General features: G+C 36.9%; 1 protein-coding gene across 1 annotated transcript in view; it reads left to right on the top strand.

The window, feature by feature from the left end:
• The first annotated feature begins 415 nt into the window (after nt 1–415).
• The window catches only part of NOX3 (NADPH oxidase 3), a 40271-nt gene continuing 12839 nt past the window's right edge, over nt 416–27847 (top strand). Inside the window, exons 1-10 of the mRNA XM_042890869.1 lie at nt 416–474; nt 1141–1236; nt 1453–1563; nt 3121–3205; nt 10401–10546; nt 13480–13661; nt 15682–15811; nt 18982–19074; nt 20507–20760; nt 24020–24182. Of these exons, the coding sequence (XP_042746803.1) occupies nt 430–474; nt 1141–1236; nt 1453–1563; nt 3121–3205; nt 10401–10546; nt 13480–13661; nt 15682–15811; nt 18982–19074; nt 20507–20760; nt 24020–24182 (1305 nt within the window). The 5' untranslated portion in view covers nt 416–429. The remainder of the gene's footprint in view (nt 475–1140; nt 1237–1452; nt 1564–3120; nt 3206–10400; nt 10547–13479; nt 13662–15681; nt 15812–18981; nt 19075–20506; nt 20761–24019; nt 24183–27847) is intronic.

Consider the following 27847-nt stretch of genomic DNA (forward strand, 5'->3'; position numbering starts at 1 on the left):
TAATGAAGAATCATTATATACTGCTCAAACAGAAAAGTGAAAGAAAAGCAAAGAAACAAACAAAAAATCCCATCACTTAATACCGAAAAAAAAAAACCAACACCACCAACAAATAAATGCCAGTAAAAAAAAGAGAGCAATGTAATGACAGCATCTCTCATTTGCTGAACAATAATTTTGTAGAGAGGAAGTACTGGACAATGACCAGCATTTTATTTACACAGGTCAGGAGACATGTCACTTGGGTGATCTGTTCCTGTCAGGAAGATTTTAATTAGAAAATTCCTGGAGGGCTCCTGCTCCCACTACGTGCTTATTAACATCTAAAGACAAAAGGAGTTACTAGAAAAGCCTGAGGAATGGACAGAGAACTCAGGTTACACTGGAAGGCAAGACTTAGCTGCTGCTAGCATAGAAGAGACACTCAGAATGGCATGCTGGATTTTGAATGAAAAACTCTCAGTCCTATTATTAGTGAGTATATTTAGAGCTAAAATCCTAATTGGATATATATAAATATTTCAAGCTTGTTAAAGGCATTTTATGGTTTGCTTAGAGTAATACTCCCGAGCTAAATGTAAAGCTTGCTATAAAATATTCAGCAACCTTTTTACAACTAGTCTTAAAAACAATTTAAAGTCTTAATGTTTTATTTTTAATTATTTCTAAGTCTGTATACATTAGACCTCAGATAAAGGGAAGAGAGGATTGGCATTGTAATTCAAATTATATTACGTATCATTTTCAGAGGTTTTGGTCAGATGGGCATGAAGAGTAGAGAAAGGAATTTCCTCAGTGTCTAACTCGCTCTGTTTCTGGAATTCTTTAATTTTAAGTTTTATTGCCTTTTTAGACACCAGGCTAAGGCTTGTGTTTAAGATCAAGTTTACCACCACACTGTAAATGTCATCTGTGTCCTCTGTTGGGGACGTGGGGATAGGGCTATAATCCTGCATTTGCTAACAGATAGCCTCATTCCAGCAGGCATTTGTGATTTCTATCATCTGTGATCAAGAGATGCATTGCATGCTTATTTTGAAGTATTTCTCAGATACTTTTCAAAACTATAACCATACCTAGCTTTATATGCATTAAAAAATATTCTTAGTTTCACTGATCTGCAGCATATCTGCTTTGTAGTTGGTGTGGCTGGGCTTGAATTTATATCTGTTTATTGATACCTTCTGCTGGTATGAAGATGAAGATGCTTACATTTATACACGGATTATGCTGGGAGTAAGTATGAATTTGATTGTTAAAAGGCTCCACAAGAAGAATGAATGTGTAATCTGATTTTATTCACATCTTTTTATGATATATATTTTTTTTATGCTTAGCAGTAATTTTCTCATATAAAAGTATTGTGTTACTGTAGTGTTGTCTTCCTTTTTTTTTTTTTTATCTTCTGTTCCAAACTTGTGATCTAATTTCTTTATACTGTTATATGCACAGTCAACCTTGGCTTGGGCGAGAGCTTCTGCAACGTGCCTTAATTTTAACTGCATGCTAATCCTGTTACCAGTCAGTAGAAATCTTATTTCATTCTTAAGAGGAGCAAGCACTGTAAGTACCATCTCTCAAATAGCCATATTATCCTCTCCTTTTCATTTCTGTAGTTCCACAACATTGTCCATATCAAACATTTTCCAAGGAATCTTAAGTTTTGATAGAGAACTCTGTACACTATTGCCTAGCTATTACCATTTAAATTGTCAGTACTTACGACTGAGGAGAAACAAATTACTTGTTTAACGCAACACTCAATGCAACACTGATTTTGGCAGCCACATAGCACAGTGTCATGAAGTGAAAAGTGAGGAGCGACAAAAAGGGGTTGTAAGAATGCAACTCAGTCAAATGAAGAGAATATTCAAATATCATGAGTATCCTACGTGGCTGTAAAGAGAAAACAAGTGAGAGGAAATGTACATATAAACATGCCACAACTATAATAAGGAACATGCCTAAGCCCTTTTGTCTGAGTGGAGACCATTTAGTTCTTCCCTTCTTGTAAGCATGTGTTCTCTGTTTTTGAGGGGTTGTCTGCTCAGAGGCATTTACATTAACCTAGGCATCACACATAGGAAGTACTTACGGCTTTATCTCTACTAGCTATAGCTTCAGCTTGCAGTGAGTTATGAGAATAAGAACTATTAGAATTCCAGTATCATTTGTTTGGATTATCACTGATGATTTCACAACTCTGAGAACAACTGGAATTTATAAATCACAGCATTAATTTATTTTATTGTCAGATGATTCTTATTTTCAGTTCTGGTGGCGTTTTTTTTTTTTGTCCTTTAAAGCACTGTAACATTTCATCTAGTCTTCAGACCAGTAATTATCAATGTTTTTTGACTATTTGAGTCCAATGGATCTGAGAATTAAAAAAAAAAAAAAGTCCTGAATTTCTGAACTAGTTTGTGAATTTATATAAAATATTCGCATGCCCATTTAAATACTGAGTAAGAACTTGGAGAAGCGTTACTCTTCTCACAGTTTATCAATATTTCGATTTTCTAAACAATATTCTGCACTAGGCAGGGTTCTGGTTCCAGCATGGCCAGAACAAGACGAACCAGTGCCCATCAGAGGCCCATCATGGAACCCTGCAGTGCTCCAGATTTTTGGACAGTTTATTACTTGGGAAGCAACATGGTTACACGCCAGGATCTTTGGCACGGCACTGTGTCAGGACAAGCAAGCAATCCAACCAGCCAGCACATATTTCAGGGGCTGACATGGGCCTGCAGGTGCTTCTGAGGTTCCTGCAGAGACTGTTGGCTGAGCTTGCAAGCAGCAATGGCCCAGTCTGGTTGTAAACACAGCCATCTCTGGTGCTCTTATTCCAGCAAATCGGTTGTCAGCTCAGATAAGCTCCTCAAGTGTCATAGAGGAAAGCAGTTTTGCCCAACCTGAATTTGAGCCCCTTCATAAGCTGAGTTGTTTTAAGAAATCTTAGAGTGTTGTTAAACCAAAAACACTTACTTGAGCCCCAAAGTTAAGTTTGAACCAGAACTTCATTTTTAGATATACTGAATTCCTCTAACCTCCTTTCCAAAATGGAAGTTGCAAGTAGTAATACGAATGATATAAAACAACTTTTGCTTTTTTACCAAGTGCTGTGGAGGAGCACCAAGGAGGCAGCTTGACAAAAACATCACATTTCACAAGGTGGTTGCCTATGGAATAGCTGTAAATGCAAGTAAGCTTTTTTGTTGTTGTTGTTGTTCTTTGCCTTTGAACTATTTTGAATTTCACAGTGATTCTGCATAATGTCATCAGCTCTGACATGTGCTATTTTAGTACTAGCATTTGATAACTGCATCTTTAAATAAGTCAGGAAGTCTCATTTCATTAACCATTTGTAATCCTTTCAACTTGGATAATAACTAATGGTTGCCCGTTAGCTGATTTGGTTTCAATAACTTTCATTGTACCCCTTAGAGCAGATGTCTGGAGAGATGAAATAGCGTTATAGACTGATTTCCTAAGAAAATGATACTTATGAGCTACACTGTTCATCTGTCCACTGTTAAATCTTCTTCAATAAATTTTCAATCAGGTAATAAATTTCATCTGACTTTGAAGCAAGTAGCTATCTCAAAATCATTAAATTCCTACATATTTTTAAAAAGTGGAATACAGGTACAGGGTAAACCTGCATCTTGAGATCTCAAGTTTTCTGTTGATCCCTTTGAATACTGATAATTTGCCAGGCTGGGACAAAGAAAACACCCTCCTGTTCCCCAGATGGTTAAAGGATCTGGGGGAAGAATGGAGCTTGGGGAATTTAGAAGACACATGGGGAACAGGGATAGCGTGAGGAAGAGCAGTGTACAGAGAAGGAGGAATAAAAGGTAATACGAAAGACATAAGTGCATAGAGATGGGGAGGTATCTGGGAAAGGTGGCATTGTTCTCTTACAAAAAGTGATGGAGATGCAGGAGGTAATCAGGGTTATTTATAAGCAAAATACATTGTAGGGTAAAAGTATTTCCCCTAGGCTGGCTGTGAGGGTGGATCTCAGTCCCAAAATACTTTGCAGTCTGTGTGTAGGAGCTGCTTTCCTTTGTGTGTATGGGCAGTCAGTGTCCCCATATATTGAGGACAAACATATGGAGTTAGGATCACTGTCAGGAACCAACAAGTAAAATTTGTTCCTTGTATTAGCATTAAAGAATTCAGAGCAGAAGGCGGGCAGATGAAAATGTGCTTATGTGATTTACTTATCTGTCATATTCATTCATTTATCAGAGTTCAGTTTCAGCATATAGCAGATTCCTATAGAACGGAACATTGCTTCTGTAATTAACAAATCAACCCAGGAATGTAAACTAACCAGCTTCTACTTGGTGTATAATTTCTAATGCTACAAAAAGAAAGCAAAACTGCAAAAAGCTTTTATGCTTTTGGGTTTTACATTCATATGAAATGTTTCCTGCTGCATTAAGATGGACAATTTGGGAAGTACAAATCTATTAGAAAAGTGATTACCTTATGGCCTCAGTATTTCCAAGAAGACAAACACATAGACCTGATATGTAATGACAGAAAGCATCGCTATTTAATTCTATAATTTTCTAGGGAGAAAATATGGGGTTGGGGCTTCTTTTTGCTTGTTTGGCTGGTTGTTTTTTGTTGTTGTTTGTTTGTTTTGTCTTTGGCCGATTTGACTTGGTTTGGTTTTGGTTTCCAGAAGAAAAAAAATGGAGTTGATGAGACAATTGGAGAATAAAACAAAATACAGACAAGTTTGATTTAAAAAAAAAAAAAGCCAACTTGAAAAACAGCACTTCCCTAACAGAAAAATGAGAAGAAAATATAGATTTTGGGAAAATGCTACATCATTGTGTAGTCAGTCTTGGGTAAAGAACAGCCAGAAACACGATTGTCTAGAATTAAATTTCAAATGCAAATAATAGAACAGAATAGAATAGAATAGAATAGAATAGAATAGAATAGATCAATCTATAGCACATACAGTGAAAAAAACTAATATTCTCTCTTTTCAGATTAAAAAATAAGTGCCCACAGATATATTGAGTCCCTTTTTAAAAAGCCTGACTGTTAAAATGATGTGTAAATAGATGCCATTTTTCTATCAAGTGACACATTTATCCAAGTACTATTTCCTTTTGTTACACAGAAGCATAGTCAACTCTTATTAGACTATTGCAATTTAGTAATTGTTAGTTAAGTGAATGTTCTCCCCTGTATGATCAATAGCCTAAATGTGGCAGCAAGAAGTTAAACCAATTTGCAGATCAGATCAGTAATCTTATCCTTACAATATAAAATTGTAGACTCTTTTATTATTAAAGTAACATGCATTCATCTCAGCTTGCCAGGTGGTGTTATTCCAGCATATTTATTTAATAGCATGCTAAAAATAGTCAGTGTGACACTAGTATTGTCTGACTTCTTGCAGTCAGCCTGCTCAGCTGAGGTGCGCGTGGCCTTGGAAAAAGTACATCTGTGTCTTTAATTTTTCATCAACTCTAATACAAATCCAAGAGCAGGCTTTAATTGGTCAGGTCGTAAAGGAATATAATTAGAGACTAGTGGAAGAGGGAAGTTGGAGAGAGAAGAGAGGGTAAACAATGCTATCTATAATCAAGGGCATCATTGAAAATTCAGTAAAGGGAATTCTGCTTAGTTTGTTTTCCTGCATTCTGCATGCCTGTCTGTGATAAGAGCTGTCTGGGAGTTATTCACCCACTAATAAATCTTCCTTATGGATCTGTAATTCTGCTGGAATAAAACCACTGTTTCACGCACTCCCAGTCTGATCAGTGCAAATCATTTTGTATTTTCTAATTTCTAAAGAGGCTTTGCAGTTGAGAGCTGGTGCCTAAAGATATCTACAAGAGATAGAAAATGACATTTTCTACAATTCCATTTTCTTACTACACTGCCTTTACTGTCATAAAAAAGTACATTTGTACCTATTATAAAGTGGGCAGTGCTGGTGATACTTTTTTACTTTGGCATACAGTGCATGTTTTGAAGAACAACTTATCTGTTGTATTGTTTTGATGCTTGCAGAAAAGTTATACAGATCCACTCCTGCAACAGTGGTTGAATTATGATGTGAATAAAACTTAAGAAGTTAAGGGATAGTAGGAGAAGGACAGTGGGTTTCTTTGTAATTAGTCTGCTTGGAATGGTGCTTTCTGCTCCTTACAAATTCAATAGTGTGATTTTCTTTAAAAATACACAAAATGCAGACAGAAATATGGAGGTGCCAGGTTTGTTTGCCTTGTGACAAGCACTGAAAAATCTATAACTGAAAAAAAAAAAAATCAAGAAAGCTTTCCACTTTCAAAAGTATTTGAACAGTGTTTGTAGGTGAAGGCTGTTGGTGGTCTGAGTAACTTCTTCGCATGGTATTGAGTTTTCAGGAAATTTTTTTTTTTAAATCTCACGTAGGTTTGTTTGTCACTTTTGTAATTTTCACATAACCTGTGCATTTTTAATCCACAGAGAAAGCACAGAGCTGAACTGAGGGATTTATGTAACCAGACATAAGGCAGTGGGTTGCAAAAGAATACAGGTTTGGTCAGAGGCAGACTCATCTGTTCTCAGCTTAAGTTCCCATATAGCTGCTCTCCTCACCATGAGCTGAATGGTCTAGATTTGACCCTTTAATTTTACCATGATATGCTGGTTAACCAAAATGCTTGACTGCTAGCTGCAAGCTTCAATTTGATTATTATCCTGTACAGGCATGCAGAAAAAGAGAGAGAAATCTTGTTCTCAGATAAACACATCCAATTGTTGTTTGGTTCAATGAGAGTTGTGCATGCTTCACTGATGGCACAATTGGCTGAATAAGATGAGCTAAATTGACCAGACTTTCAAGATAATTTAATTACATCTCTTTGTTTTTAAGAATATGTACAGTAAACACCCTGCTCTGATAGCAGCTCTTTTCCTCCTCCACTCCTTCCAATAAAACCTTTTATTTGATCTCAGAGGTGGACCACATTAAACATCTCAGGGTCAAATACAAATTAATGCATATTAAGTGCTTCAGAGGTTCCAGATGTTGTTAAAAACAATAGTTGAAATCCTTCAGTCTTCATGCTCAGATATAAAAAGAAAACTCTTTAAGTGATTGCATGATTTATTTTGTACTTTATATTTAGTCATGCAGAATGAGGAAAATATTGAACTGAAGATTCAATACTGAATACCTGAAACTTTGCTCTCACACTTACCTTATCTAAGCAGTGCAGGGGAAAAACAAAACAAAACAAAAGACCACTTCAGCAACTGTAAATGCAGATTTCAGCAATTTGTACATAAATTTTGAAATTACTTGGTAAATTCTATACACTGTAGATGCAAAGAACCTTCAGAAAATGTACTTTAGGAATGTAAAATATTTTAGCTAATGGGAGCATATCCAGTGCCAGACTTTTTAGTCCGCTACAATTATTGAAAAAATGAACCACGTTGAAAATGGAATTAGATCTTTGCATTACTCTTACCATCCAGCTATAATTCAGTTTTAGACTGCATCATTTTTTCCTGGCAGCACAGAAAAACAACATCAGAAGTATTACGCTAATGACACTCAAGGCAAAATTTAAGATCATGGAATATTGGGGTAAACAGACATATTCAGTATGTTGCCTTGAATGTTAATATTTTTCAATGTATCATTATATTGTATATGTTAATAGTTACCACAGAATAGCTTGAAAGCAAGACCTATCCTGTTCATTCTGGGAGTCTTCCACTCTTGTAATACCTTCCACCTGCTAGATGAAAGCTGGAGAGAATATTACCCAGAAGGAAAGATTTCCAAAGAAGACTGTGGGATGCTGTTTCCATTGACAATAACATTTACAGTAAAGCAGAACAATATACAGTTGGACGAAAGAATGTATTTTAATAGCTTACAGAAAAAAAAACCTCACTGGGTTAAGTTGAAGAAAACAGATTCCTTCTTCCAGGGAAATCTGGCAATATGATTGCCTTCGGTAAATCTTAGGCTAGAGGTTTTCTTGTGAAATGAAGTCTGTTCAACCAATACAATTATTTTTTTGCTCAGGGTCGCAAATACTTTGCCAAGGAATATGGAAGAAACTACCATCTCATCTCACTTTCAGCACTCAGCATGTAGCAGGTAGCACTCAGTTTCCTGTCACTGCTGACACAACTAGAATTTGTACAAACCATGTGCAATCCCACACTTTGAGGAAAGTGCAAGATTTCATAGCATTCCAAACAACAGATATGTCTTCATTTTGTATGAAAATTTCACAGTGTGCCATATCCATTTTTTACAAATCTATATATTTCAAAGGTGAAATAAAGTAAGTTATGCTATGAATACAGATTGAAATCTCCAAATCTAGTCAGTGTTGCTACTCTAAACGAGCGAGTGTAGTCCAAAACTTACAGTTTATGCGTTTCAGGGAACTGTGTTGGTAAAATAAAGCTAAGGATTCCAACTGCATAAAATACATTTGATCCTGAAGATGTGGTGAATATTTATACCATGTCAGAGTTAGAGAATGACAGAACAAAGGTTTGGACTGGACGACACCTTAAAGCCCATCTAGTTCCAGTCTCCTGTCATGGGCAGGTTTGCCACTCATTAGATCAGGCTACCCAGGGCCCCATCCAAACTGGCCTTGACTACCTCTGGAGATGGGATATCCACAGCTTCTCTGGACAGAGATGGGTTATAAAGCACTTTAAACACATTTGAATTGAATCTCCATCCTGATTAAGCTATTCTGATTTGCATAAATTTATTATTCATTGGTCCAAAAATTCAGAAAAAATCGTGTAAAAAAATTCTGTACTGTGTTTATTCACTTTATTTTCAGTTTATTCACTTCAAATGTCCATGCCAATAAACAACTGATTATTGTAATTAAAGGTTTCATCAGGAAATGGTTCACAAGAGAATAACCAATCAGCCTAGTGACTAGGACAGATACTTTGGTTTAAGTTCCTACTTTAAGTTACATATAATAAGTATTTAAAAAAATGTCTTTCATTCAAAAATGACTCACCCACTGAGTGCCTAAGCATGGGGCAATGAGATAGAGCAGGCAAAAAGAAATGGTGGGAAGAGTCCCTAAAGCTAACATTGTGCTTTGTGTGAAGTGTAATTTGACAGTCAACAAAAGTGCATCTGCTGCTCTAGAAGGATCATATCAGAACTGAGTGGAAATAACCTCTCTCCAGCCTGGACAGATGGGCTAAGCTGCCGTTGGAGGACAGAGTGCGATCTTTCACTTTTTTTGCACAGGCTACTTTTAAGTACTTTCATGTTCTGCATTCTTCCTTGACTTGTATTCCCATGACCACAGCCCTCTCCACATGTTGTTTAGGAACCACACAGGCAATAAGAGAGCTTATTATGGATCTAAAGGACAACAATTAATAATTACAATATACAATTACAATTACAATTACAAAAACAGTAATTACAAAATCTTGAAATAGTGTATGGTAATAGTGCTTTTGTAAACATCTAATTGTTTTTCATTGTTGGTTTTCATCCTTCAGTATTTAATGTTTCGCATTAATTGCACCTTTCCCATAATGGATTTTAAAATCTGTCCTACCGAAAACTGTGAAAATGTACTCCTAGTTTGATTACGATTTTATCTGTGTTAATCTGTCATAAAACAAGGGTTTTGTTCCCTCTTTGATCAACTTTCCGCTTAGAAAAAGGATTATGAGGAAGTTCGCTTATGCATTTTTTTAGACTAGTCACTTCCTATCCCTTTGGGAATCATGCTAGAAGTAGAAGTAATGAATGCTGCTGAGGACAAATCAGAGCTAACCCTGTGATTCAGACCTTTTCCTTAAAATCAGAATTCCTGTGTGATGCCCAAGCTCCACCAGCATATTGTGATGCTATACCCAGTTGTGGACAGGGGAGGATTTTGAAAGCGTCTCTTAAATCTCTCCAGTGCAAATCTATGCCTAAAATGGACAAGATAGTGTCCTATGTAGCAATATTAGATCTTGGCATATATTAGAATATTCATGAAAAACAAAAAAAGGAAAAAAAAAAAAAAAAGAAAACAACAACCACAAACAAAAGTGGATTTTTATAAATTTTCTTTTAACACTTTAAATCCCAAGGTAAACAGCTTTATCTCATTTCTCAAGTGGTTGCCTGGGATAACACTGAAGCCTGCAGGACACTCAATTCTAAACGTGCAACCCTGCAGCTGTTGCCTCCAGTTTGAACCAGTTGTTCAGATAAAATTTTCCTTTTGCTGTCAGTTTACTCTATTCAAAGCTCTCGATTTATGCTCAAGCTTTTCAAATAGTCAAGCAGTGCGTGCTTAACAGAACTGCTTCTGGCACTCAGGATACATACGAGCATGTCTATAGTCTTGTGCCTCTCTTCTCTCATGCAGCCATCCACATTGTTGCCCACTTGATCAATATAGAGCGGTATCACAACAGCCAGTCAAAGGAAGCAGGGGGGCTGCGGAATAAGCTTTCTGGCCTTGGCAAGAGGCCAAATGAAAGCTACTTGAACCCAATCAGGACCTACGAAACAGTAAGCTGTCACTTTTTGGTTTTCTTCATGTAAAAAGTTTTCCTCTGTGGATCCTACTGTCATGAAAACTATATTTCAAAGCCTTTTAAGCAAAGCAATAAGGTGCTGCCAGAGGTTAACCTCAATTTCAGCTGAAAACACTTAGTCAGAACTGCATTTTCAGGTTATTTAGCTCAAAGAAATGCCTATCGTATTTTAATTAGTTTGCCAGGAGACAAGTAGGGGGAAGGCTAAGGGAACTCATAAATTGTAGACAGTGAGATAAACCTGCAAGGAATTTTAAAAACTAAAATAAACTGTTAATATATGGAGCAAACACAACTTCTTTCTAGCAAGAAACAACAATTGAACAGCAGTAACACACGACATTGCTTCCACTGTTGCTATTTGTCTCTCCCCATGGGATATCTTCCCAGTTTGAAGGTTGCTTCTGCCCTGTTACAGAGTGGGACTGCCCAAGGAAGACACGTCCAACAGCACCCAGAGGCTTGCTATCTAGGGGATGCAGTGTATGGGGAAGCCTGGCATAGTATGTGCAAGACTATGCATAACTCTGTCCTGCAAATGAATGACTCGGTTTTCCTTGGGGAAATAATGATACTGCGCATCCCTCTTACTTACTTGGGTACCTTGTAATAGCATTGCTAGAGATCTTCTTTGCAATACTCACAAGATACAGAAAAACACATCAATTCTGCAATGCATGCATGTAAAACACACAAAAGTTTCTCAGCTTTATCCCTTACACTATTCATCAGACACTATATTACTTTTTGTGTATAGTCTTGTATGCTGTTGTGTACTCTCAGGCTACACAAGCCCCTAGTAAGACTCCCACATGTAATGTTTCTACATTTGAGGAAATTCCCACACACCCAGCTTGTGGTGAATGCTTCTAAAAGACCATGGAGTGGGCCCTTTCAATCAGAAACAGTGAGATGATGGCTGGACAATCAACTGTAGTCTTTCATAGTACTTTTCAATTATAAGGCATTTTGTCCCTTTTTTTTTCTCTGTTCTTCTCCAGCTTAAATGTGACTTTTGCATCTTTCTAAACAAACAAATAAACAGTTATCAAGTTTCAAGAAAAATAAGCAAATTAATGGTCTCAAAATTATGAGTACAGAAGCTTTGATGTTAGCATTGACAAAGTAGCCAGAGCAGAACAGTGAGGAAGGACTAAGCTGTGTCACCTCTGAATAGCTGGTGCCTACACTCACCACATGCATGTGAAATGTTTCTCCAGAACAGAGCAGAACTCACAGTACTGAATGGCAAACCACTGCCTTCCAGTACGTATTTTTTTTCTCTGCTAAGCCTTCTCATAGTGATATAATTGAGAGGTAGGCTTCTAATTAACGTTAAGATCCTAAATATCCTTGAAAAAGAAAGCTAGCATTTTCAGAGATTTTATCCAGATTTCTCACAGTAATATGCCCCACAATTACTTGCTAATTTATAGCCTCGATTATACTCTAACCTCTAATATTTATATTTATCTCCCACTTGTATTTCAGTAGCTACACTCAGAATTAATAAATTATGAAGGAAAGCAAAGTGAAGATTGCTTCTAACTTCAGAGAGGAAAATTCTGAGTGCAACAGCTCAGATTTCCTTTCCAATTCCATTGTAACCCTGAAGTAGAAATGTACTAAGAGTTTTTGATGTTTTTCCTTGTTTCATCTCAACATTCAAATAGACAGTGTAGTGGAAGTGTTCAAAATATCACCTAGATCAATCCTGTTAATATGTAGAAGGGTCTGAGCACACTCTTCACAGGCACCAATTTGAAAATGTGCTGTGTGCAGTCGAGTGTGAATATTTGAAAAGATGATTTTACTGTAAAAAGTGACAGTAAAAATGACATTGTGGAATTTTATCACCTCTAGCATTTCAATATCAGATGAGTTGAATTTACAAATACCATGTGGATTTTACTTCTACTGTACTAATAGCTGTAGAATCAACTCATGATCCAGCAGGCATATTCAGTTTCCTCCTTCCTGAACACCAGCCCTAGAAAAAGAGATATATACTTTGCAGGCCAAGCAGAGGCTTTATTTATACTCTGCTGCCATATTTAGCTTCAGTCTTATCTTGCATGTGAAATTCTTACTGCTGTTCTTCATGATTCACTTTACAAATGAGATCAGCATCTGACTGTTGTGTTCAAAATATGTCTTCATTCTCACTTCAGTTTATTTTAGTGGGTTTAGACAGATGTAACAGACCTTCGCTGATGTCTGTGAGTCACGAATAAGAAGGAACATGCTTTCGCCCAGAATATTAATGTAAAGATGTGAATATAAGCATATATTTCAGATACTACATATTATCCTGTGATGTACAGGTAAATGTAAAGAACATGCAAATTAGATATGCTATTTAGATGAGAGTATGCCATTTTTATACACCACTAAAAGACTGCGAAAATCTTTGAAGTAAAATAAGCACAAAACAGACCCACACATTCCAAGTGACTTAGCACCTCACTTTATCATCCTCCCATGAATAACACAATTGGTAGAGCTGTTTTGGTTATTACATTTCTAAGCTTAATCTTCTCTCTCATCTGTTTCCTTTTTTCTTCTGAGATGCTTTTACATAAGATAAACAGGTAAAAGTACTACTGGGACTGCCTGATTTCCCTCCTTTCAATTCCTCAAACAAATAAGTGGCAGTGAGCATTTATAAATCTGTATGGGATAAGCCCAATCAGAAATAGAACAGGTGGATGATTTTCCATGCTTTTCTGAAATGAAATTGAGGTTTGCCTTGCCTGAAAGTCTTGTTCTGAATTTGTTCCTATTCTGAAAATGTAACATAAAATTTGATTTAATATATAATAGTAAGAACAGTGATATTATTAACAAAGTAAAAATGCTACTACGAACAACAATATTAGTAATAGTAATAATGTATGTTTACTCTAGAACATAACAGGAGAGGTACTGACCACCATAGCTGGAGTAACAGGAGTTATGATAACTGTGGCTTTTGTTCTGATCGTGACTTCATCCACAGAGCTCATCAGAAGGTTGTGCTATGAGGTGTTCTGGTATACCCACCACCTCTTTGTGGTTTTCTTTATTGGTTTAATAATCCATGGTACAGGGTAAGTACCTGCATGAACTACATGAGGTATGTGTAAAAGTCTGAGATGAACACAATCCAAATCTTTCACTCTGTGACTTCCTAATAACAAACTGTTGAGATCTTTGCTTGGAGACAGGATGCAAAATGAAAACCTTCTGAGATTCGTACACACCACTTCTCCAAGGACTTTTCTGTGTTTTGTGTGTTTTTCTTTCAAACACTCTTTGGCTATTTCCCTGTCATATGATTTGCAGAATCAACATATTCAGACTGAAGGAACTTCCATCTCTGAGAACTGGGGGTGTTACAGATCAACTTTCTATTGGCTCCAATTAATAGGAATACTCCTTAACTTCATAGCTCTTGTAAGGCATTTTCCAAGAGAGCTTGTACAAGCTTGCTAAGCTTTCTGCATTTCTGCACTTCCCCTAATTTTCCTTTATCTTCCCTCTTCAATAGTGTTACTGTGAACCTCTAGTAGTCCATATACATGCTCATTTTAATTCAGATAAGGCGTGTAGTTTTGAGGCAAATCTTGCAGTCCTTCTCCCTATGTTTTGGTTCATATTATTGCACAGCATTAGACTGTACAACGTAGAGTGATTGAAGATGAAACAATACCAACAGTTTTGTCTCTGTGCTCATGAGACCAACGTAGATCTAGTCCTAAGTCTTTGGTAACTCCCAAATGTGCACAGAGGGTTAGGCTCTCAACAAAACGTGCTTTGCTCTTTTCCTGCCAACTACCTGGTGTATATATGGCCTGAAGCTATACTAATACTTTTCACATGTCACAATATCTTTTTTACATCTGTTTTATAAAACATTCACATAGTGTTGACTGCCTCTGAAGTATGTACAGACCCTTGTTCTTTGACACATGGGAACTTCTTAGCCCACTGCAATGTGTTCACACCCATTCCTTCAGGGAGCGTGGAGTTATCACGAGACAGGTAACAGGCTGGCACCATGCTCTGTACTGTTACTTTCCTCACCTCCTTTCTTGTTATTTGAGATCTGCTACATTTAGTTTAACCTCGAAGGGCTCCTGGAATTGGCCCAATTGATTAGTCCCAAGATTCAGAGGCACAGCTTCAAATAAATGCTGTAAACTCTATCCTGGTCTAATTAAAAAGCATTCCTTAATTCTCCCCTTTAAATCTGTAAGGATCCAATTTCAAGTAACCTTTGAAGAACCCTTCGGAAGTCATTGGTTTTGTGTGCTTCCTCCTTCTCAGGTGACTGCACAAAAGCAACAGCTCTCTCAAGCCTTCTTTTCTGTCTTCTGTCTAAACTGGTGCCAGCTGGTGATACTGTCACATAAAAGAAGGCAGCACTTGTCTCTTGTAAGACAAATAGGCAGGACAGGCTTATGTTGTAGAGTCAAAGTGAGACTGGAAGGGAAAATTCAGAGAAACCATGTGAAACAAACAGCGTTTCTCATAAAAATCTTACTTCTCTACCCACAGTAAACACCAGCTGAAACACATTAAAACTGAGCAGTTGAGACTGATATGTTTGGAAAAATCACATCCTTAGCAATCTCAGAAGTAAAGAACTTACAATTTAATATGTTTAGAAAGCACACATCTAATTGCGGTCCTCCAACTTTATTTGCAGCTTTTAAAAATGCATTTAGAAAGCAGCAAAGGAAAGAGAAGGTCTGTCTCCATTAAAGTTTATTGTTTTTCTAAACAGTACCAGATGGTCATATATAGAGGAGGTCAGTGTGTCTGCTCCAAAGAATTTGGAAATCGTTCTGATTTTGACACAGAAAATAGAACATACATTTTCTTTGAAACAGCTTCATTTGTGCTCTTCATTTGCACTGGTGTATACCAATATTATAACAAATTTCTTGCACTTGGTTGAAAAGTCATGGCAAACATAAAGGAAACATGAAGAGAGTACAATAGTCTTGAAATGACCTGTTTTTGATTGTCAGTTGTCTCCATGTCTGCATCCAAGTACTAGTATGAAACATACACGTGTCCGGAGACATTACAAAGAGGTGTGTTGACAAATATTTTTGTTTTAAGTCAGCTAGTCCGGGCTCAGACACCTCACAGTCTGCTGCTTCACAACATCACTTACTGTAAAGAACACTACTTGGAATGGGAGAAAACCACTCAGTGCCCTTTGCCGCAGTTTTCTGGTAACAAACCTGTGGTAAGAGTATTGTTTGTCTTCTGCTTTTAGCTTAATATCCTTCTTTGAGAGGCCATGTGTCTGTCATAAGGAATGAGGGGGCTGCAGTGTATGATGCCAGTGACTGGCACTCAGTGTCATGTTTTGAGAGTAATTGCCCATTTGTATTCTGTGACCTGCCCCCGTGCACTGAAAAGACAGTGATCCCTACCTCCTACATAATCTGTACAGACAGGTACAGATGGAGAGATATTTGTAAAAGTTTGGTGTTAGTAATAATAATTAATACTTCTGGAAGATTCTTTAGTAAGTCAGCACTCCTTTTTATTTCAAATTGGCCTTTATTTGTGTTTTGGTTGGTTAGTTGAGTTTTGTTGCTTTTTTTCCCTTTTTTTTTTTTTTTTTTTTTTTGTGGGTTTTGTGTTTTGTTGGCAGTGGTAGGTTTGTATTTTTTTATTACATTTTGTTTTTATTTAGCATCAGCAATAGCCTTGATGTGCTCATCTCATTGCACAAATATGGTCTCTAGGTAAAAATCTTTTAGGAGTAGAGATACAGAAAATGCAGTGAAACAGGAGAGATAGAGATGCAAATTATTATTATTATTTTAACTAATAGTGCTTTAATATTAATAGCTTAATTACCAAGGGAGACTAAACCGAAGATAAGATTATGTCCTTGCTTTGGGGCACATACCTCCTATCATCCAGCCTTGATGTCTTAAGTTAGGTAAAACGGAGAGAATTTGAAACAATAAATTATGAAAGGCAGGAAAAATGTCCCACAGAAGGGTGGTTTCACTGCAACAAGATTGCAAATCCACAGGGGGTAATTAAGTAGCAGATTTGTACAGTGTGTCAGATGTCTAGCATCTAAACAAGATCATTTAACATTTACAGTTCAAGGTTTATCTTGCTCATATGCAAGTTTTTGTTGTTTCTTCCAGAAAGAGAAAGCGTATGAAAGGAAATCTTAATGTAAAGGAGAAAAAATTAGCATTCAGTATCTTGCAGCTCTGTTAATGGCTGACATAGATTTTTCTTAAACTATTGTTAGCCACTACTCAAACTGAATATTAATGAGAAAATGAATGCCTCTCTAAAAATTTCAGCTACAGTGTCGCCATAAAAATCAATAGGTGGCTTCACACTGTGAATACAGACACAAACTTGCTTCCAACTGCATGTCTTGACATTCATTATCATAAAGCTAACTGGAGAGAACTTCCATTTCTCTATCTTAAACCTACTTTGCCACACTTTCCTGCATACCCAAGGCTGTGCTTGCAAAGTCACATTACTTCAAATGAATTGTGATGATACCGCATGGTACATCAATTGTCTGTAAGAACTGGGCTTTGCTGGATGAGTGCTGTGCAATGGTGTCAGCCCACAAGCCTCAATGGGCAAAAATCCATTCAGAGGCTCAGAAGATGTGGCAGCACCAGCAAGGCAGGGATTTAGAACTGGGACAAAGGGACAGCCTTGTGCACGTGCAACTGGGATTGTGCAGTGTGGCACTGGAGCACACACTCCCCTGGCCTCAGGTATGCTGAGGCAGATGAGCCCCCCCCTCAGCCATCTATGCCTGCTTCCTGGCTTCATGTCTCTGCCCATCTCCTCCTACTGAGGGTGTTTTAAACATTTCTTTTACACCCAGTGTATCTGAACTTCTGTCCTCACAGTGTCTACCATACCATCACTGTGCTTAGTTCATTCTCATCAGAGGAGGAAACACCACCTGGGCAGGAATACAGATGCTCTGATTAAATGGCCAGGAGTCTGCGTTGTCTAGAGGCACAGCCCTCCTGGTAGATGCCTCATTGTCCCAAACCAGCCATGAGATATTTTGGATTGAAAGCTCTGTTGCAGAGAAGAAGTGTTACATTTGAAATCTTAGCTTAGCTGTCACATTAGAGAGACTGCAGCATTAACATTCCTGTCACATGATTTTATTTACAGGTAACACAAATGGAAGGAAGGAAAAACAGGTTTCATCATTATTGTGCCTTGATGTATGTTAATATATTCAAGACATTTGAGATTAACCACTGTGCAGAGACACCTGTAGTATTTAGGGGCAACTGATGCGTTGAGTTTCTGCTTTAGCTCAGAATCTCCTGGCTTATACTAGTTTCTTCCTACTATTAAGTCATTTTTTAAAATTTAATTTTCAAAACTTAAACTTGGGAAATTGCTGCTCCATTTTCTTATCACTTTCTAAGAAAGCCACATAATTTTACAGCTTGCTTCTCATAAAAGATACTTTATATTCCCTGTTACTCAGCTTGTGAGGAAAAGTCAATGTTTCAATAAGTAAAGTTACTCTTGATAGTCATATCATTGAAGAGTCCTCAGATGGCTAAAATGCATTGTATGAGTAACTGAACTGCAATAAAGCTGTATCTCCTAGGGGAAAAAAAAAAAAAAAACATGAGGGAAAAACAAAACACATAAAAAACACGTACTTCGTTTATTTATTATTCCAAAGATTCCATTACATCTAATTATCTAAGCTATTGTCATAGCACATACCTGTACTATGCTAATATTCTTGAATAGCCTGAATAGCCAAGGACTTTGTACTGGTGGTCCACAACAAAAAGTAGAGCGATCCTCTGCAACACCTTAAGTAAGAGCTACCTAATGGATTAAATGGAATTACATCCCATTTCTCTAATTGAATATTTGATATTTAATGTCTTCGCATGTAGTTGCAAAAAACATACAGCTGACAATATGATGTACCCATATATGATCTGATCCATCTAGATTATTTTAGATTTTGAAGAGAAAAAAAGAGTAAGCCTATGATGGGTGATATTATGTGCATCTATATGTCTTTAGGTCCAATTATGTTTATATTTAACTCCTAAACAGATTAATCCTTTCGCTTCGTAGTAGGAATGGATATTAAAAGACTCTTCTTGGCTGGAATACAGATGGATATTAGCAATGCTTTTGGACTGTGTCTGTGACAGAGTCCCATATGTCCATTCCATGAGAACATTAGAATTGCTACGGTAGCAACTGAAATACTCCTGTAAGAAAGGCAAATGAAAAAAAAGAAAAATCACAGAAGAGAAAGCAAATACTTACATTTTAGGCTAACTTCAGATTTAAACCGTGAACACAACATAATTTTATTGAACTTGAAAAAAATATTGTTTTTTAATATTAAACTTTCTACAGGCTTGGAAATGGGTTGTGAGTCCTGTGGTGCTGTATATCTGTGAAAGGATTGTTAGATTCTGGAGATTTCAACAGGAGGTAGTCATTACTAAGGTATGTAGCACAGTTGCACGTTTGTGTAAAAAGAAAAGTGATTCCACTGCGTTACTTTTTCCCTTTTATAGACATCTACTCCACATTATGATCTTATTTTTCACCTCCAGACTCAACTGTTCTTCCCTCATTACTATGGTTTCAGCCAGGTATTGATTTTAGTTTTGCATTTATTCCAATAGCAAGTCCATAAGACTATTCCATATGGGACCAAATTTGATTAATAAACTACCAGACTCACAAAGCTCCACCATCACGCACCTCTGCACAGACACCATTTCTTTCCGCAGAACTTAAATGCAACTTACACTAGAGTAAATGGCATAGAGGCCCTCAACTTCATCAGGATATGGTTTTTACTGTCAAATCAGAAGGCTTCCAAGGAGATTAAGGGCTTTATTATCAGGCAGCACAAATAGTCAAAATGTCACTGATACCAGCACAACTGTGCCAATTTGTCCCAGTTGCAAACATCTTTGTGTGCTAAGGATCTGTTTAATTCACAGCAGAGTAAATTGGAGCAGCAAAGTCCATGTGTATCAAGCCAGTGATCAGAAGGAGGCTTATCTTGTGCGAGGGAAAAGCATGCAGGATAAATCATGCTGCTGATTTCACAGGGTGACTGTGATCTTTGCATCTCAGTATGCCATGCGCGACACAAAACTAACTGCTAAGCTGAGATTACATCTTAATAAAAGTATGCTAGGATTGAACTCCACCAACCCTGTTTCTTCTTGCCAAATCAATAGTTCCAGTTCTCTGTCACCCTCACTGTGAAGAAGTTCCTTCACATATCAGTACAGAACTTCCTATGCTCAATTTTATGGCCATCCCCTTGTCCTGTCCCCACAGACTGCTGAAAAGAGGTCAGCCGTGTTCCCTTGACTCCCACACTTAAGATACTTATAAACATTAATAAGATCACCTCTTAGTCTTCTTTTCTCAAGGCTGAACAGACCGAGGATGCTCAGCCTTTCCTCATAAGAGGGGTGCTCCAGGCCATTTATTATTTTCATGGCCTTCTGCTAGACTCTTTCCAGGAGATCCCTGCAAAGGCTTTTGCAAAAGCTTCCATGTTAGGAAAAAGTTAACAAAGATGATCTCTGGAGGTCCCTTCCAACCCCTACAATTCTGTGATTCTGTGATTCTGTGAAAACATTGATCTGCTAAAGACTTTACTCTGCATCTTATGACTCATGATGAAAGCTGCCAGGTATTATACAATGTATACACTCTCAAATTATTGGACAGCAACAGCACTACAGTATAAAGTTTAGACAGTTATCTATAGATACTTAAACATGACTGTGCATTCCAATTTTAATTAACTTGAGCTCAAGTACAGATGATTAATAAGTCATCTGTAGTTCAATGAAAATGGTTATTCTTCTCATAGAAAATTAAGTAAAACTTTTTACTATTTATTCTTCAGGTGGTGACACATTCCTCTGGAGTCCTAGAGCTTCACATGAAGAAGCATGGCTTTAAAATGGAAGCAGGTCAGTATATCTTTCTGCAGTGCTCATCGATCTCACCATTGGAGTGGCACCCCTTCACCCTCACCTCAGCTCCTGAGGAAGACTTCTTCAGTGTTCACATCAGGGTAGCTGGGGACTGGACTGCAGCCCTCTTCAAGGCTTTTGGAGCAGAGGAGAAAACTTTCAAGGAGTTGTGGATGTTACCAAGGTTTGAATATCAAACAATACATTTTAAAGAGTTAATTTTACATTTAAAAATAAATGTTAACATTTTAATTAATTCTGTGTTTGTTCTTTGTGGCACAGATCATAGATCATAGTCCGAGGTTCAGAAATATGCTATTATGCTAATATGAAAACAAAACCCCTACAAATAAAATCAGTCATGAACTTAGGTCAGTGGCAATCATGAAAGCCCAATGAATAATCCAAGTCCAAGTCTATATATATGTATGCACATATATATTGCTATTATTTACATCTCTGCCATCTATATCTATAGACATTGCAAACTGAATTAAACTGAATTGCAAACTGAATTAAAACAACACTAAAAGCTACTTGCTGGCTATTTTTCTGAATGTTTCCTTTCTGGCAGCACCAATCACGTACCACCCAAATGTTCAATTTGTCCCTTCAGGTTACTCAAATAATTTGTGGCTACAGAAATGAGCCTTGCTTCTTTTCATCAGTCTCCCTCAACTCAGTCTCTGTCCTAATATATAAAGGTTATCAGCACTCAAGTTCTATCTTGTGGCATCTTAATCCAAGCAAAATGTTGATCTTTCATTGTTGAAAGTCAGCAGGGCTCAGCTGAAGTTAATACAGCCATTCAGACTTACATCTGCTAAGTATCTGGCTCTAAACCAGATGGATTCAAACCATTTAGAAATTTGTGGTCATAGAGGGGATTTTCAGCACAGGAAACAGTCCAGTACAGGATCATTTCTATTACAGTGGAATGCTTAGGACTTAACACTGAAGGAGTTATTTCTACCTCAGAAAATTGCTTTTGATGAGGTGGTTCTAGTGAAACCAAATAGCAAAAGGTAAAACTATTTCATGTAATTTAGTGGTACTTGGATGCTAAAGAACATTCCTCTAAAAAGCTTATGAACACCATCAAGCTACAGAGGCATACCAGACTGCGGAGACAGAGAAGAAAATGCGTAGTTCTTGCTTTATGTCAGTTAATATGAATTAGAAATAAAAGCTGTGCCTTTGTAAAAGGCAGCTGGAAAGAGAATTTTGCTGTTTCAGTAGAACAGGAGCAGAAATGACCCACAGTGACTGACATCCAGTGTAAAGAGAGAGAAAGAGGAAAACATCATCAAATGTTGCTGGCCATAATGCAAAACTGAAATAAACAGCAATGTTATACATAAAGACTCCTTTTTGTAATTTTGTTACCCTGCCTAATGCCATCATTGAATTGCTTTCTTGCAACATAATAAAGAATCTTTCAATAGTTAAGCTAGCAATAATGAAAAAACAAGTCTTTTTCACAGCTTTGAGTTTCTAAAGATAAACAACAAACTGGTGGCTATAATTAAAAAATAACTTAGCAGAATTAAATTAAATTTAATTTAGCAGAAACCAAGCAAAAGATGGAAGTTATATAGCAACAAAATGATAAGGTAAGGTTCTAAAAATAAAATATGCAAATTGTAATTAATAAAGGAAGATCAAAATAAAATATACATCTATTTTAAATAGATAGGTAATCCAAAGCATATCTAGGAATAGTCTATATCTCTATTTTTGAATCCTCTTTTGGCATATGAAAATGCAGTATTGTTTTTTTTTTTTTGTCACTATTTAATTACCTTCCTACATTCCTGCACCCTTTCTAGATCAAATGACTTGTTGTATAGCTTTGTTTCTCTTTCCTTGCTTTCTCTGAGTCTTTGCATTAGGCTAATTTCTATAGCTGGGGCACACAAATGCATCCAAACCAATGATGGGATCTCTGTCATCTGATGATTTACGAACAGATGGACTAGACAAATATTTGTAAGGAATTAATTAAATGTAGTTGATCTTGTTTTATAGCATGCAGAGAGATTAAATAATCTCTTGAAATTCCTCCAAGATCTATTTCTTCTCAGTCAACTAACAATGTGAATTGCTACAAAGACCACACTGATCTATGTAGAACATTTATTTTAAAGTAGTTCTTAGACTACATGTATGTACATGTATGCTCTTAATTCTGAGTGCACAAAAAGCACAGGGCTGGACAGTAATTTTGCTAAGGATATATTCTAAAAATAGTTTATTTTGTTTTTGTCTGAGACCAGATGTTCAAAAGTTATTTCTGAGTTGTTGTTTCATTTGCTACATCACACTTGCAGAAATTCAAATGAGCCATTTGGCAAATACAAATGAAAGAGAAAATGTTTGCTAGGATTTCAGGTACACTTTGGGAAAGCAACAATTGGTTTTCAGATCCATTGTGTCCATACATTTGTTTATACCATTGTTTAGTGATTTTGCTTTCCTTTCCTGTTAAAACACTTAATTGTTTCTATGTCTGGATATTTTTTCATACTATCAAAATTGGACTTTTAAGATGATTGGTGCAAAAAAGGAAAAGCATAAAACAACAGAAATCTGAAAGGAGAAAAATACTTTTTTTCCTGCACTTGCTGTTGGATTCCAAAACAATCTTCTGAAGCACTTATACTATCTAAAGATAGACTGGACAGAGCACTTCAAAACACAGCATGTATTTATATTCCACGTTGGTAATGGAATTAATCTGATTATTTAATGATCTTTTTCATCTCCAATGTTGTTCAAAATGAATGCTTTAGCATCAGTAATATTGATTATAAAGGCTAGCAATATAAACAAATGTTTTCCTTTACAATTTCTCCTCTGTGTCAGATACTAAGTACAGTATTACTGCCAAAAATGTATTTCTGAAATACTGATTGTTCTGAAAGAGCTGAGAAAGTACTAGTTTCCTTGCATATGCCTACCTTTTTCTTACTGTCTCTTTTATTACTTTAATACACATGGAGAAGTTTTCAAAATAATTAATATAATCAGTTTGTCTTTACTTTGATATATACAATGCAGAAAATAAAGCTCTAAAACAGGATGCTTTTCAGTGATTTGTAATTAAATATGCAAATTCCACAGCTAAATTTGGACATGCAATTATATGACTAATCACATTTCAGAAAGCCAGAAAATTGCAATTGCATGCTTAAACAGATGGCCAGGCCCCAGACCCACATGGGTGCTCTTGTTCTCTTGTTTCAGAGAAAAACAGTTGCTTTGCTATTAAGTGACACCCAATGAAAATTAAATGTGTTTGCACGGATTATTCATGCACCAGCTTAGTCACAGAGTTCTTTTATTTTAACAGAAGTTCTGTTTTCAAAACATGTAGCCCAACAAATTGTTAACCTTTCTACTGCTTTATATGTTGCTGATTCTTGACTGTTTTGTTGCTGTAGATTGGTTGTGGATGGACCATATGGATCTGCAACCACAGATGTTTTTCGCTACAGAGTGAGTGTGTGCATTGCAGCCGGGATAGGAGTCACGCCATTTGCCTCTATTTTAAAATCCATTTGGTACAAGTGCTGCAATCCTCACACAGTATTGGTGCTGCAGAAGGTAAGTGGGAAAGTTTATCACTCTATTAAAGAGTTCCACAAATAAATCTATTTTCCAGGTTGCAGAGGCAATTCAGAGTTGGAGACTCACTTGAGTGCTTTATCTTGCCATCAGATGCACTCATTCACTCTCCAGCTGCCTCAGGAACTGTTCTGTGGTAGGTTTTCCCAATTTCCCTGTTATTTCCTGAGGAATAAGGCAGCCCAAGCACTGGTTTTAGTAAAAGCTGAAGAATCATAATTGTACTTGGAGACAAATACATAGTAACTCTCATAGGTAGACACATAGACAGAGCTCGAAGATAAACTGTCCCCTCTCCTACAAAATGAATCCTGTGAGGTCATCTCAGAGAGCACTGAAGGCAATGCCTGCTCTATGCCCAGGTGCAGGTCTCATGCAGGCCCTTGGGATGCCAGTCTTGACAAAAATGCTGCTTTCAGCACCCATCAGCTGCTTTTCTCACCCTGCAGAAGGAATGAAAAAAGGTATTTGAGATCTGAATGAGATGCATATATCAAGATGTATGTTTCTGCTTGCAAACAACTTTAATTATTTTCTTGAAAAGAATATACTGGAGGCTGTAAGGAATGGATGGCACCAATGAAGCTAACATACTCTTGATGTACTCACCTGTTATACGCCTTCTGCTAGGGATGGATGAGGCACTACTGAGAGAGGACAGGTGAAGGAGAGATACTCAATGAGGCAGGGTGAGGGATAAGAAGATAACAGAGGAAAAAAAAAACAAGCTTTAAGCATGTTCTTCTCTATCCATCAAGGCTACTGATATCTTGCTGACTTTTCTTTCAGCTTCCTTTAGTTGGTTTTCCAACATTAAAGCTGAATCAGAAATTGCTCAGCATCACACATTTAAGGACAGATATCCGAGAGGGTCAGTACATATGGAGCTGATTGCAGGACCAAGGGGCTGATCTTTTTAAATAAAAAAGTGTTAAAATTGGCTTCTTAATGACAAGCTGCCACTATGAAAGCATCTGAGATTTCAGTAACTGAGGAGATGAGGACAGGTTCAGATTGCCGGGGGGATCTTTGAGGCAGAAAAAAACACTGAGAAAGAAGGGAAATGAGGGAAATAAAAACGAAAATATGAGCTAGATGTAAAAAGAAGTCTACTTGCGAATGTTTGCATTGTATCAGAATGATCACTTCTACTGGAAGGAGTTCTATCTATGAACATATGTGTGTTATATATGTGTATTATACATATTGTATATGCATGCATGTAAAAACATTATTATTATCATCGCTGTTGTTATCTTAAGGGGAAAAGATGTGAATTTAACTACACACTGAGTGTATAGTATACCTCAGGATATATAGCTGTGAGAGAACCTTGGGCAAGTGTGCCTACAAGGCAAAAGCATGGTGCATTCTTCCAGAGCTTTCTGCTATAGAGTTTGGTTTTCTTGAATTCATGTGAAATGCAAAAGTATAATGATTTCTGTATATCCTTTATCTATATCTTGGTTTCCTTATTGGTGTGGTGGGAATAGTGATGCTTATTTTTCAGAGGTGTTATGAGGCTTAGCTACATTAGTGTTTGTAAAGTATTTTGAAAGCCTAGATGAAAGGTACTGGGGAAGTTCACAACATTCCTTAAAAAATTTAGTGGTCATCTTAGTGAGAGCAATTAATCTCATGGTTGCTCAACATTTTTTTCCCCATTGGTTAAAATCTTCCACTTGTGGTATAATTACAAATAATTTAATCTTCCACAAAGCATTCAGTGCTCTCTTTCTGCTGAGTACCATAGAAATGTCTATTAAGGAAATAAATAAAAGTTTGTGTTTTGGTTTTTTTTTAACAACTTAGTTTTGATTTGAGTACAGTTATCATTACGCTTATTGAACTAATATTTCTTAGTGTTGCCTACATACAGTTGTGTTATAAATGCTCATAGCTTCTATAATGTCTGTAGCTGTATAATTAAAAAAAAAACATCAACAAAAACAGTAAACTGAAAGGAGGGCACATTTATCTACTTGATTCTTCACAATTAAATAGCCTTAGAGCCTTCATTTCTCTATCTTTTTTTTAGTGATTAAGAAGGGAACTGCTGCTAGAAAGTTTCTTCTGCCTTTAGTTATGCACAAAATGATCTTTTCTTCATATTACTGATATGGTTTTTTGTACCAATTGCTGTTGAAATCAATAAAATTGTACTGATTCATCAGATGCGATTATTAGCAAATGTGCACTTCCTATTTTACTGAAAATAAAGACATTACAAAGAGTCTCACCAAAGGCCTACCTAGCCCCATATCCTTTATTCAATACTGTCTGTTTATGAGCACCAAGAGAAAAATCATGAGAGACATCAGACAGAAAAATCATATAGCGATACTTCTTTAATGCACACTGCCTTTGAGCAAGTTCAGTAATGTCTTGATACAAGAGCTGCCTTGTTCTGTTTAATAATCCTTAATAGATTTTTCTTCCATGACCTCACCTAGTTGCTTTTTAAACCCATGTAGATCTTTGGCAACCACGGCATACTTTGGCAGTGAGTTCAACAACTGTTCAACTACTTAATCTCTTCCATTTTCTTTAGACCAACCATCCCTGTCTGAGGTAACCTTCCACTTTGAGGTCCACCCCGGACCATCAGTTTCTCAGCAAAACATTTTGGATTAAAGGCCTGAAAAGCTGGCCTATCTTAGCTGTTAAAAGCAACCTGAGATATCTTTAAGCAGTTTAGGTTTCTTGCTTCAAATTTAGGAGTATGAATTTGAGCCTTTTCCTATATTTATGTGAAAGGCCACAAGCTGCCACTGTAACTCCAAATCCTATGCCATGTTGTATGTGCCTCTGCTGTCACTGCTGTGCTTTAGCTGTAATGGCCCTCTGGATGAATTCACGTGGCTGAGCGAGATCTCTGAACTTTTTTGGTTTGCTACAGCCCATGAGCAGCATGGCGTATTTAGGAGCAGGAGAGGTTTTGCAGGGAGGTGTCCAGCTGCAAGTGCAGGAGGGTTTTGCTGTTGAGCGTCTTACGTCTAAGGGACAGCAACAAGAGCTAGGGATGAGAGTGCCTCTCTGGGTGGCCCTGACCTCATCATCTTTTACACCTCACTTGTGGAAAGATGGCTTTGTTCAGAGCCACAGCTTCCTTCCATCTTCAGAGCACAGGGAAACAGACAGATGATCATCAGCAAGTAATTACTAATGACTTTCCGCAATGTAGAAAATGATTTACAAAATATATTCTTCCACCTTACAGGAAAGAAGTATGAGAGCTCTTGTCTGCTGTACAAAATTCAGAATAGGGGAAAATAAATTATAAATATGTACATATTGCAAGGGAGTAAAGTACTGTAGAAATAAGCAACAATTCAAGCGCCTGCATTACAGATCTGATTAATAGCAATACTGCATCTAACTCAATTTGTGAAAAGAGCACTTGGAAAATTTAAGACAGTTTACTTGAGTAAGCCATCAAGCTGATGAATGTAGTTGATGCAGGTAGGGTGGGTAGAGACTAATGAAACATAAATCTGAAGCAGATTTTTAAGTGTTCTAAATAAATGCACAGTCAGTTAATATTATTGGGCTTACAATAAAAAAATACTAGATTCTGAATAATTGTTTCATTGTAGAAATGCACTGATGCTAGCTTTATTCTACAATTTTAATGAGGATGAATT

This window comes from Lagopus leucura, unplaced genomic scaffold (genome assembly GCF_019238085.1).
Source record: "Lagopus leucura isolate 7727_CA_CO unplaced genomic scaffold, USGS_WTPT01 Super-Scaffold_73, whole genome shotgun sequence".
NCBI lineage: Eukaryota > Metazoa > Chordata > Aves > Galliformes > Phasianidae > Lagopus > Lagopus leucura.